The 13,252-nt window shown below is 44.2% G+C and overlaps 1 protein-coding gene across 14 annotated transcripts in view; it reads right to left on the bottom strand.

Annotated features, from left to right (window-relative positions):
* The window catches only part of MTMR3 (myotubularin related protein 3), an 84,461-nt gene that overhangs the window by 6,135 nt on the left and 65,074 nt on the right, over positions 1-13,252 (bottom strand). For 8 of the 14 annotated variants that reach the window (XM_040577731.1, XM_040577734.1, XM_040577726.1 and 5 more), the window contains 7 exons: positions 12,658-12,843; positions 11,137-11,307; positions 8,835-8,980; positions 6,722-8,126; positions 4,185-4,295; positions 3,573-3,661; positions 1,997-2,023 (listed from right to left, as the gene is read on the bottom strand). In XM_040577731.1, coding sequence (XP_040433665.1) covers positions 1,997-2,023; positions 3,573-3,661; positions 4,185-4,295; positions 6,722-8,126; positions 8,835-8,980; positions 11,137-11,307; positions 12,658-12,843 — 2,135 coding nt within the window. The remainder of the gene's footprint in view (positions 1-1,996; positions 2,024-3,572; positions 3,662-4,184; positions 4,296-6,721; positions 8,127-8,834; positions 8,981-11,136; positions 11,308-12,657; positions 12,844-13,252) is intronic. The other 6 variants (XM_040577738.1, XM_040577736.1, XM_040577735.1 and 3 more) reach the window with 3 other exon arrangements.

Here is a 13,252-nt window from a genome sequence, read left to right on the forward strand (position 1 = left end):
ACCGCTACCTTGTGGGCACGCGGGTAAAAGAGAGGGACAGCAAACAAAGAGCCTTCCTCCGTAAGGATGTGGGGGATGTGGTGTTCTGGCCCCTGCTCACATCACTGATCCAGCTTTGCATTAAAGACATACTGGATACTGCAGTCCTGGCAGGAGGAAAAAGTCTCTGCTCCTTTACTCTTCTAAAAGCGCGTGCTGGTAAGTACCAGCACAGACACATTTTCTTCCATTTCTTTCAAGTGCACTGCTGGAAGGTTTAAGCATGGAACAGATGAAAAAAATAAAACCAGTTTTGCTTGATGCAATCGTCCCGCTGCCCCGGCTGCGCAGTTCCTTTTGAGGTGCTCCCAGCAGTCCCCCACCTCTGCGTAAAGGAAACGGAGTCAACAAGGATCATGCAAAGCCACGGGGCGGGCAGCCAGGCACGTCATGCTCGGGGACAGTCACGCCGCGGGAGGGTGAGCAGTCTCATTCTGGTCAAGTGTCAGCTGGTGGAGGCACGCGAGCGCATGCACCTCACAGGAGGCGGGGAGAAGATTTAAGTCTTGAAAATAATTACGTTCTTCTTGCAGCCCCCCTCCAAACCTGCTGCTGATCAAGCTAGCCCGAGGAGCGCTGTGGCGCCCTATCCTCCAACCTCATCAATTCTTGTAAGGAGCTCAGAACAGCACCCCAGGGACCTAAGTGTGCAAGTTTACCTCCAAGCCTGATGCCCTTTTCATTAACTCTTTGGCATCAGAATTTTCTGCCATTATCTATGTGAGCTGGAAAAGATTTGTTGCTGCCAAAAGACTGACACAAAATTCTGCCTACACCCAGCAGCTTTGATTAATCCTTCATTGCCAAGAGACAAGATTCCCGAGTGCTGGTCAATGACGGGGAAAGAGGCAGCAGAGAAATCCCATTTCTCACTTCAATGGGCTAATTTTCTCAGCTCCGCACAGCAGCTCCTGGTCTCAAAGCTATAACCCCAGCAGTAGGACACTCACAATGGCTAGCCGTTTTGCAGTGGTTTTGAAGTCTTCTTAAGGACCCTGTTAGGAATGACTATCAGAAAAAACAACAGGAGTGAAAACAACTCCGTGAGGTGTTACACAGAAACACCCTGCGGAAAAGCATCTCTGCTGCTCAAAGAACAATTCCCCTGCAGAAACTTACTGCAGATGGACGAGGTCAGAAAACAACCAGAGGGATTAAAACAAATATCTGGTTGTTGTAGCTCACCAGCTTCCTAACACACGCTTGTTTTTTTGTTGTTGTTGTTTTGTCTCTCTGTGTAGAGGACAGTGTTCTATAACTGCTCTCCCCTGAGCTTCGGAAAGCCCCGAACCACTCTCTCTTTTTGTCCCAGTGGTCTGCTGCCTTGCTTGAGAGATTAAGAGAGATGTTAACAACACTGGAGAAGTGAACTTTCCCCTTTGAGGACGGCTGACTGTTAAAATCATACCGCCAATACCTCTTCTTACTAACTCATGGGTGTTCATCTAGCTTTTTCTGACAGTAGCTCTCTACCAGCCTTGCTTTACCTGTTATTGCCACAGTACTTTCAGTCCTTCTAAAATCAGTGGCAATTTTTTCTGTCGACACATTGCACAGCTACGCTAGAACTGCTTGGTAACATGCTGACCTCTCCCAAAATTCAGGCAAAAAGAGAAAGAATCAAAACTAAATGCATGATGGCTAAACTTGAAGGACAGCCTCTTCCCAGTTAGAACCGAAGCATTCTCTGTTACTCAAACACACGACCTACTGGTGGTGAGTGTTAGTGTAATCCACATCACAGTTCAAGCTACCAAAAGCCAAGCCCTAAATGCCTTTCTGTGGAAAGAGAAGCCTGTTTATATGAATCTAAACATCCAATAGGTTGTGCTAGCCGCCCACATTATTTCTAGTGATCTCTAGGCGAGTGAAAAATGGGGAATAGACCGAGTTAGTTTGGAGAAGTTACCAAGAAAATGCAGACAGACAACAGACAGAGGCTGTTGTAAATGCTCACCAGATTTGATCAACACGTTCAATGTCCCTGCAAGGAGGGGAGAAAGAGCTCAGAGGGGAACTAGCAAAAGAAGTAAATAGAGGCAATGAAAGAAGCTGGATAGTTTTTATCGTGCTCAAGTTGAAAATGTGGTTTTCAACTCATTTTCAGTCTCAAATAAGATGGAGAGCAGACTTATACTGGGTTTTATGAAAGTGCACACTAAGAAAATACTTGGTTGTGTTGTTGGCTAGGACGCCACTCCTCACTGGCCTCTACCACAAGCAATCGGAGCTTACACGGACGGCCTGCTCAACCCAGGTCAGGCATTTGAAAGATGAAGGAGCAAAGACACCAACGAGAAATTTGCAACAAAACTTGAAACCCTGAATTTTAACTCCTCATGGTGTTGGGGGTGTTCAGTGTGTACACATTCAGGGCGTACACATCCTCTAGGACTTCACCAGAGCCCAGGCCTAGGAAACTGAAATGTAGATGCTAAATGTCAGTCGGCCTAGGGAAGCAAGGAGGGAGGGTGACAATGACGAATGGGTACACCTCACAACAGACACCACTAGAAAAAGGACAAAGGAAAATGCCCTTTTGACTCATATAACCCTTCAGATGTGTATCACTGTATGCTTAGTAATTACACTTTTCATCTGAAGCCGTAAGGCACACTTAAATGGATTTGCACACACACAGTGAACATGAAACTTGAAAAAAAAAATCAAACCCATTCAACTTCCAATTCATTCTTCCCTGGTTTATCTCTACGAGACTAAATGAAGCAAAATATAAAACAGACACAAGGTGCGTAAAATTATTTACTACTTCAAAAAGCAGCGAAGCATCAAAATGAGATAACTGCCACTCATTTAAATGACAGTACTCATAATCGTTTTCTCATGTCCAGGAATGGGGATTTATTTGAAATATAACTAAGACAGAATCTCAGATTTCTAAATTTAGAGTATGATCTAATCAAAAGGCCCCTACCCCCTGTTCTTCATTAAGCTCCTGCTGCCTGCATTATCTGTCGTAGCCTCTGTTACCAAGATGTTTGGCAAAGAATAATGCAGAGAACTTTTATTTCACGTCTTTTCAGATTCTCTCACAAAAGCAATTTAATGAAAAGGAAAGAATGGTTAGAGAAGGAAAGGAGCAGGTTTTCAACCAGTAATGGAAAAAAGATGCTATTTGTGTATCTGCAGTACTGACTGCGAAGACAAGCCAGTATTTTTTTATTATTTACACCCACTTAAGAAACTAAACAGCTAGCTGCCTCCAAACCCAGTTTGAGGAAAAAAAGGCAGGATCTGTTTAGGCCAGGGTGTAGTCGATGCCGCGTCTGCCTTTTTAAACATCTACTCTGTATGGACTGGAGCTAACAGGAGAAACTGTCCTGTTCTCCCAAAGCTCTTGGCTCCTTCAAGTGCGTATGCAATCCTCCTGCTCAAGCTACTACCCTGACATCCATCCTCGGCAAAGGAACTTCATGCCAAGATAAAGCCCTGTCCTGGTTTAAAAGGAGAGGGGACAATTCAAGCCACGACCTCGCCCCCTCCCTTCCATCCTCTGCTGACGCACAGGTTACCTGCAGTGGTGCTTCCTGCTGGCCAGCCAGAAGGTGCTGTCACAGCCATAGCAGTGCGCAGCGAGGTGGTCTGGAAGCCATCGTGTCACCTGGGAGAAAGAGGAGACAAATCTATCAGGGAGCGTACAGCTAATTAGAAACAAACCCATCTCCTTTGAGCTCACAAAGTCAAAGCACAGCACGATGAGGAAGTGCTTGTTCTATTTTAAGAGTACAAATTCAGTGTTCTTAGTAGTGAAAGAAAGACAGAAACCTTCCCCTTGAGAACTGATACACCGAATTCCCCTCAGACAAACAGAAATGAGCTCAGGAAGTCCAATTCCCTGGTTTCTCTGTGCTGTAGACGTATCCAGGCCAAGAACATTCACCACGCATGTGTCAGCGTAGGGCTCTGTGGGCTAGCCATGCCTTCCACAGCTTCTCAAAGAGCTCAAACACTGACAGCAGAGGGCTCATAGGCACAGGTACTGGTATTTAGAGTACGAGATGAGTGAAATGTGAGGAGGATAGCTCACAGGAAGTGGCACATGACCAAAGGCTGTAGGACAATTTGAATTACGAATATCCCATCCTACCGGAAGAATGAGCAATTCACAGGGATTTAGTCTGTACCTCTGTGTCCTGTTTATCCACCTGTTCCCAGCTGGCTTCAGAGAAAATCTCTGTGCTGCAGCGAGACAAGCAGTTCTGATCCAGATTGCTTTCCGAGTCGGGTATAGAAGTCTGTTGGCAAACAAACACAGCTGAACAGAGCCTTCCCGTATTCCTGCTTCCACACAAATAAAAACTGGACAGTCGTGGGGAGGAGTGGAAAGGGCACCTCCTGCTGAGGAGGAGCAGGCTACATCCACATTGGCAGGGTGAACGTCAGAACCAGTCACCTGCCCACACATGGCGGCAAAAGCGGGCACACCGCTCTGACCAGGCCTAAACGCCACACGTTGAAGCAGTTTGTGCGGTGGTGAATCACAAAAAAAAAAAAGAGAAAAAAGAAGAAAACCCAACAGGTCAGCTTCTGACCCTCTGATGACAGGATGATGTGAGGCAGAATGGATTTAAAATCTGTTCTCCCCTCTTTCAGGACAATATTCTGGCAGCACTTTGGGTGAGTAACCAAAAAACCTGTGGCTCCCATTTCATAGTTCCATTTCCTTGCCAAGACCGTTTCATTTTCAAAACTAATACAAGTAATGCATATATCCCTGCAAAAGTTCTGGAAAATAAAAGCCAAATCGTGCACGGGAAACTGAGAATTTGAGCCAGATATATTCCATGTACAGTTTTTTTGGGAATAATGCTTCCTTAATACAGTCTGGCCTGGTAGTGTTGTATTTTATCTGGCTTAAATAAATCTCTACCAGTCCTTAAACTATGTGAAAAAATAATGCAGAAATTTTATGTCTTTTTGTGCCTGACAAATGGGCACCTCTGGAGCTGCAGAAGAAAGCCCTGTTACTCGCACGCTGAGGCAAACATAGAAGGTAGGGATCAGATTCTTAAAAATAATGAATTTTCCAGGGGACATCCCAGCCCTCCCTGCAGGTTCTGAATGCCCTTACAAAATGGGAGTGTAGTAAATTAAGCCAAAGCATCAAATTTCTACAAGGACACCAAGCTTTCGCCAGAAGAAGCCACACCCAATGTAAATGAGACTCGGCTGACGTGGATGCCCCAAAAGAGCCTTAGTGCTGTTATCTCTGTGAAGAGCCAAGATGGCCCGGAGGATTTTTCTCAACAAATGTACCTGGGACTATTCAGCACCTCTGCCACTTCTACACAATATTAAATTAAACAAACAGAAGTTGGAAATCACTTTATATATATCCAAATATAAATATATTTTTTCAACTCTGTAGGTATTTAAAGCACATTAAACGTGCACGTAGGAAATTTTTGTATGTCAGCCTTGGGAGCTAGAGGCCAACACTGCCTACTGTTCAGACACACGGGAAGATGCACACTCAAAGATTCTCCTGCGTCTCCTCACCTTGCCCTTCATGTCCTTCCCTTCTCCCGTGCCTAGCTGCTTCCTCAGGTAGCTCTCCCTTCTTCTTCTCCTGTAGTTAAGTAATAGCACTGGCCCTTTGAAAAAACAAGTTTTGCAGCAATGCACAGAACTGCTCTGTGCTGGAAGGCCTGGAGAGGATGAGAGGCTCGTACGCTTGTTCTCCAAATCAGTGTTACATCCAACTGCATGCGGCCAGTGACTCTGTGTCCTTGGAAGTTTTGCTATTTATTAGTCAAAAGATGAGAAACTAGGTAAAAACTGGTAGGGGAGAAATACCTAGGGCAACTTAAAAATCCAATCCAACATATACAGTGATGTAAAAAAACGTGCTAGCTCTTGAGGTCTTGTACTCAAGTTACGCTTATTTCATTTCTGATTTTTAGATTTCCTTTGCAGCTGCAACTACGCAGATCATTTAAGCATGCTACAGAGAGCACGTTGGATTTGAGTCACACCTCGGATTTATTCTTAACTTTGTTAATTTTAAACACTTCCAAGTAAAATTACAAACATAGTTCAGAGGCTCTCTTAAAATTCTCAGTTTGTTAAGAAAAATCTCTTGCTGACATACGGCTGTCACAAAAGCTCTTAATTCATTCCGGCTTACAAGCCTTGAGCAAGCCATCCATCTGAAAAGGGGATGCCCTGAACTTCATGGTTCGGAGCTAACAATGCAGCCACTGCTGCCTCCTTCCTACCCTAAGCTGCAAAGCACCCAGAGAGCAGTCCCGCATTCCTGCCCCAGTAAATGACATTCACATCCTCAGAAAAGGGTCTTTCCCATGTATGAAAACAAAAGGAAAACAAGTAGTGTTTTGGAATAAGGCTAATGCAGGTATCTTAAGTATGTCTAGTTTTGTGCAGGCACGCTGCAAAACACGCTTCTTGAAATAAACCTTTGCTATATCCATGGTCGAACCAAAATACAGTGAAAATACTAGTCATCAGTAATGCTAGTTGCCAAGTACTCCAACCAGTTGTTTGCCCCTTTCCAGAATGACCTTGACAGGTTTCTAAAACTCTGTACGGCCAAAAAATCACCGCCTGACCGATGAGCCCTGAACTGACAATATGGCGAGATCCAGAACGTGACCGACTAGCCCGCTGTTTCCAGCAGTGGCCCAATTACCACCTCACTTACCACTTCGTCTCCATAATCACCATTGAGACGCAGGGAGCTGTTCAGGAACTGGCTCTCCAACCGGCTTTTCAACTCTTGCACTTGCTTCTTCAAGGTCTCCACTTCTTGCTGATGCCCGGTTTCTATCTGGCGCAGGCGCTGCTGGATAACATCGGTGTAGACGGGCATCCCATCATCGTCCAGGTGACTTCTGGCAGGTTGGTCTGGGCTGCTGGCTGCCTGCTGCTTCCCCAGATGGCTAAACAGCCATTTTTGGTGCAAGTTCCGCAAGTGAAACTGCGCGGAACTACAGCTAGCTGCGGAGACCTGCCGACTCAGAGAGGCCTTGATCCTGCCGTCCTCCCCGTTCACGCAATGCCCGTTGGTCGCGTGGTATTTCTGCATGATGCTAAACCCCACGGGCTTCTCGGTCATCTTGTTCTCGGGCTCCAGCTCTCCGTTACAGACAATCTCATCTTTACATTCAGCTAAAGGCAAGGCACAAGGGGAAGGCATCGGGAGGTGCGTGCTGCTGCTACCAGAAGTCCTATGTGCTTTTGTGCTCAGTTTTTGAAGCTCTATCATGCTTTCCCCCTCTGGCCTGTTCTCAATAGTTCGCGAGAGTTCGCCAGCACTGTTGTTGATCGGGTGAGGTCTGTGGCACGGACCCTTAGCAATCAGCTCCTGCTTGGCTTCACTCTCTGTTAAGGTTTCCGTAGAACTTTCGATGTTGGATGTTCTTGCCTCGGGTGGGATTGTAAGAGGTAACGGAAGGCTGGCCTGCGATGTGCTGTACAGGCTCTCTGCTTCTCCTTCAACCTTGCTAACACCTTCCTCCGTGTTCTTCTGAGTGTCTCTGTTTACAGAACTCTCCAAAGGAACAGTCGATAGTCCTTTCACCTGAGGTAACTGCTGGATAGTGTTACTGAGATCAGTCTGTTCATCCTGGTGTCCTCTAAGCTCAGAAGCACCTTGTGATATTGGATGTGGATTGTTCATGACAATACCTCTATCCACCTCCGTCTTTTCACAGAGGTCACTGACATACCCATGCAGATTTTCAGTCCTCTTCTCCTTCTCCAGGGCAATCTCATCCACTTTACCTGCTGGCTCTAGGCTGCCCCTTAAGTGCTCCTCCAGACCAACATCATCTTTAGTGGCCTCTTGCAAAATGTTCTCCATCTGTCCCTCTGCCACACCGGCTGCAACAGAAAGCTCTGCTCCAACCAGAGCCCTGCCTTGTTTACTCAGGCTGTCTCCATCAAATGGATCGTCCCCGGGATTCCCGAGGCTGCTCAACTCCAGAGACCGGCGGTGCTCTTGCCACTTCTCGTTTAGGCTGGGGTCGCTACTGCGTCGATTGGTTGTAGGCATGCTGCTATCACAGGCTGTCGTCAGATTGTCAAATGATCTTGTCTTTGGTAACCTATAAAAGTACAAATAATCAGAATCCAAACTCAGGGATTTTTTTTTTGTTTTGTTTTTTAAAATTTTTATGTTCAGCTACTATGGTTTAAAAACTCCCCCCACAATTAGGACAGCAACAATCTGCTAATTAATGGACTTCTGTGAGGTATTATTTAGGAGCACATTTTGACCATCTGTAGTGCAAAGTTGCTTCAGTACTTTTTTTTTGTTTGCCATCAGGAAAATATGTTGAATCAGACTTCAAACATTCCCACAACAGTCCCTTTACCACAAAGGGCAAATGCTTACAGTCTTGTCACACCTCCTAATTAACATGTGTTCAGAATCATTTTACAAAAAAAAAAAAAAAAAAAAAAAAGCAAAGAAAGTTATGCAACACAGAAAAAGAACTGAAATTCAAGATAGCCAAATAAAAGCTCATATCCCACAAGGATATGAGGAATCTCACAAAGCTATGCAATACCCAGGGCTTCATTCTACTTGCTAATCTTCTTTCTGATTCAATGTATTTGTTACGCTATGACCTCTGAAACTTAAAAGCTTTCAAAACAAACAAGGAAAGACTGCTCTCGGTCAGTCAAACAGCCCCACAAAAAAGCCTGTGAAAAATACTTCCCTCCCACAACAAGTATTCTCCTCTTTATATCCCACAATATTCTCTGTTGATCTTACTTTACAGGATGGGATTTCTGGGCTCTAGGCTCACCTGCCCAGAGGCTGATCTTCAGGGTTAGAGCCTGGAACAGGGTATGGGGCACAGGTGTCATCAGCAGGTGTGGAGGGGGAAGAGCACGGCAGGTAAACAGCACTCCAGAGCATTAAATTACGCACATGGCACACTGGATACAGCACCTGAGAGAGGAAAACACACACAATGTTCAGAAACTGCAACTCTTTGCTCCCAAAGTGCAAAAAGATGTTCACATCTGATTGGGGCACTCCTGGTTTGTTATTCAGGTTTGCAGCTGGGAAGCTTTGTTAGATCTTTAGATACCTCTGAAGGCCAATGAGCAGCTATGGCATTTCTAATCAGCTGCACTTGGATATATAATTATCTACTCTTTCAGAGGCGGAGGCTGAGGCATAACAATGCCGGCTTTCAACTTCTCGTGAATGAATTACTGCAATGTGCTCTCTGTGAATCTACACCTTAATAATGCTTTTGAGCAATTTAAACTGCTGAAGAATTCAGTGGCCCATTGTTAGCGCAGAGATTTCCTCGTACTTTGTGTTACAGTGCGCCATATGAGAGCTGAACTAATAACCTCTTTCTACAGGCTCCAATTCACCAAAGCTAACCCTGTCTTTAATGGAAGCACTCACATGTGAAAAATTAAGAACATGCAGAAATACTTTTACTGAACAGGCAGCTTGTTCTTAAAAGGGATTCCTTGACTGTGGAAGATGCTTTGTGTTTCAATTTAAGAACACCTGGAATCTCTCTATCAATTCCACTGTTTTCCCAGGCAACTTTCTTTTGGAAAAGCAGGGAACGGCAAAGAAACAAGTGAATCAGAGGGAGGGATGTGGGGTGGCTTGGTTTGGTGGATGCTGCTCTTAAATGACTGTGGTTTTAGAACAGATGTGGCTACCTCAGTGAGGCACCTATTAAACACTGAAGAAAAAAAAAAAACAGGAAGAAATGAATACAAGATAGGAAATTACCAAAACTTCTATGGACAGACAAATTATCCTAATTAGCTTAGTATACCAGTGTACCAATTCCTGAGAACACAGGCCAAATCACAAGGCTACACTTGTACTGTAGGGTACAGCATGTAAAGGCAGCCCAGGGACAGAACAACTGCCTGGCTGCACTGCCTGTTTTAAGCTCTCTGAGCTCCTCCTGGAGCTGGTAAACTTGCTGGTATTTTCTGGGAAAACTTAGATGCCCCCATAGCTCTAAACATCCTCACAAGCCGTATTTATCTGCAGTGTCTCATGCTTTTGGCTATCACATCCACATCCACCCTTGTAATGACAATGTCAGGCTGAAAAGTCTTGAAGGGCTTTCTTTGCTGCTGCCTGTCACAATGACAAATGGGATCTGCACTGGCTGAGCACTGGCTGCAAGTACGGTGTCTACGGGAGACAGACAGTGACAGAGGGCTGATGTGAATATTAAATTTATCTTTTTATAACAAATGTAGACAAACTCTTTCCCACTAAGCCAAGCCTTAATCTTCTTCTGAGGAATAATTAAAAACCACGTCTATCATATGCAAAACATTGCATAGTCCTTACAGTTAGGTTTATGGTATCTGATACTTTTATAAACAAAAAGCGTTTAAATATTTATAAAAGTCTTTGCCATCTAGTCATGGTGACCTTTGATGATTGACTGTTTGTTTACATGCCATGCCTACCATATTGCATCTCTGTCTAAATCCCTTACAAGCCCTTTCATCAAATACCCAAAAAAAGGTAACTGCAAGCCCCTTCCTGGAAGCTTCAGTGAGCTATTACTATGGATAAGCCAAACCGAAAATGTGAAAGTATTAAGAGAAACACAGATATGCTAAATAATCCTAGTTACTTTTTCTGTTTAGATTTAGGTTTAATATAGACAAAGTGTCTAGGTCTGTATGCAATTTTATGGCACTCTGACATAGTTTAGTTCTCTAGAAAGGTCTATTTGTCAAACAGAAATGTTTTCTGTTACCAAAAAAAAAAAAAAAGGCAAAATATTTAGTTACAGAAAATGTGTCTCTAGCACAGAGAAATTTCTGAGGTTGCATTTGACATTCCTCAAATATCAGCAGACCTAACGCAAGACTTGAAACACAAGACCGAACAGAGCGTCCAACTGTAAATATCGAGGAGGAGAGCTGAGGCATTTCCAGAAATGTGTACCATCTCTACGCTGCATTCCTGGTGCCAGTGAACCCACAGGATGTCCCACTGCTACAGCCTGGGTATCTCCTTAAGGCACACACTTCTGAAAACATTATACTTGCAAGTCCCCTTTGAGGGACTCTCCCATGTGGTAGGGATTAAAGGATACATACAGATTCAGACTGGGAGGAGTAGAGCAGGTTTTTGAAGGCTTTGTTTGCTGCCCGCAGCAAAGACCAGACAGAACAGGTCCGTTCCTGAGTGTGTTTTTCTCCTCTCTCTTTCGCATTGTTGCACAGGAATGTACCAAAGAGGCAAGAGTAGGTGTGCTGCACCAATTTGACCTGCAGAGACCAATACAAATACAGTCATACGGCAGAAGATATCAGGCTTAATGCTTAAGAAGCAAGAAATCTTTCCTTCGCAGGGCAATACACCCCTTCCCAAAGACTGACATACAAATATACCTGAATTTTTTTGCATGTCTCCTTATAAATTAATTGCAAAAGGATTCAAGAACAGAGGCATCTTTTAGAGTCGTAGCTAAAAAGTCAAGGAAAAAGTATACAAAATAAAGACAAAATACTTGTTCACACTCAAGTTTGAAAGTCTTGCCAGTTCAAAACTCACAAACCAGGAGGACAGGCAAGGAAGCCCAATACCTCTGTTATAAAACACTAATGCAGCAGGCAAAGAACAGCAGGGAAAAGTGTTAATTTCTGTGTCGGCATAAACGCCCGCAACACACACATCTGGATTGTTAGTCACTCTATTCTGTGGTCTGACCAAACAGCTTGACATGAACCTAATAGTCCCAGTAGTCCCCGTGACTGTGCACTAACAGCTAGGGGTTTTGCTCGAAGGTGGCAAGACCACCACGGGTATGTTCACGTGTAGCTCCTGTAGATTAGCAGCGAGCTCTGAAGCCAGTTATAAGCTTACGTATCTTATTTCACAGCTGAGCTAAGCTCGAACCGGACATAAACTCTGTTCCATGGCTGAGCTGGCAAGTGGTAATGCAAGGCGGCTACACTCACAGGAACATGCTTTAAATCTCTCAGTGGATCAGACACTCCATAAAAGCTTTCAGTCTTCAGATTACTAGTTCTGCAGTCAGGGACTGCCACTTTCCCACAAACCTGCTTTCTGGCCTTGAAAACTGATTTTGACAGTCCGAGGCCAATTTCTAATAGGAGAGCTGTCCAATTCCAAAGAAAATAAACACAGCTAAACACATTTTCAGCTCAGAAACACAAAAGCTGAATGGAAAGGTAAAACAGGGGTTGTTTTCAGAGGAGTCATCTTCAACTCAAAATGGGATCAAACTAGGGGGAAGTTTATATCACCAGTAAACATTTCTTTTTTTTTTAATGTTGTGTGGATGCATTATACTGAACTTATTTCAGCACCTCCTAGGTGAAACTATGAAATTAATATTATTTATTTATTTATTTAAAGTTTAAAAGAAATCCTGAAGGGTCCTACTTCTGTTTTAAGAGTGAACAGATATCAAGCTCCAGGAAGCATACAAGGTCTGTTGTATCAGGGCAGTTTTCCCATTTCCTTTATCAGGCTGCAGCATATCACAGACAGATGGGAAAATCAGAAACCCCTCACAGCTCTTTAGTGTGTTAGTACTGGGTACTGGTTTAGAAGCAGTCTATAAAACAGCAATCTCTCAAGCCACAACTCACAAGGAATGCTTCGTTAAACTCGAAAGAGCAAGGGAACTGCCTCTGGAGCTGATGGACGCAGTCCAGCCACTGTAAAAACACTGGGCAGCGCTCATTTAGGTCATCCGAATTCTCACCATGGCCACAGCGATCTGCAAACTTGTGGCCAAAATCCAGCCACTCCGTCTCCACTAGCACCTGGAAACCCTGCAGAAATGAGAGTACAGATGAAAAGTTCCTCTTTTTCTTTGGTTCAATTTTCTAAGACAATCCAAGACCCGTGGGAATCATCTTATTGCTGGGTCCGCACTCCATCTGACTTCCCCTCAGCATTAGCCCCATCACTTCTTTTCTACTTTACCTAATGCCTCTGCAACATGAAATGCTGCGCAATGAAATCAGGACATGCAAACTAAAAGGGCAAAGCACATTTCAAAACTAGTGCCTAGCTGAGCACCTGGACGTGACACCTAGTCTTACAGGACCTAAACCCTACCACGTGTTAGGAAGGCCTTGCTTCTTAGTGGAAAGAAAAATTGTAGAGCACGTCTATTGAGTCAATGGTTGTAACTTAAAACAAAGAAAAGCTGATAGCTGTAAAGCCTGAAATGTGACA

The sequence above is a fragment of the Cygnus olor genome, chromosome 17 (assembly GCF_009769625.2).
Source record: "Cygnus olor isolate bCygOlo1 chromosome 17, bCygOlo1.pri.v2, whole genome shotgun sequence".
In the NCBI taxonomy this organism is placed as follows: Eukaryota; Metazoa; Chordata; class Aves; order Anseriformes; family Anatidae; genus Cygnus; species Cygnus olor.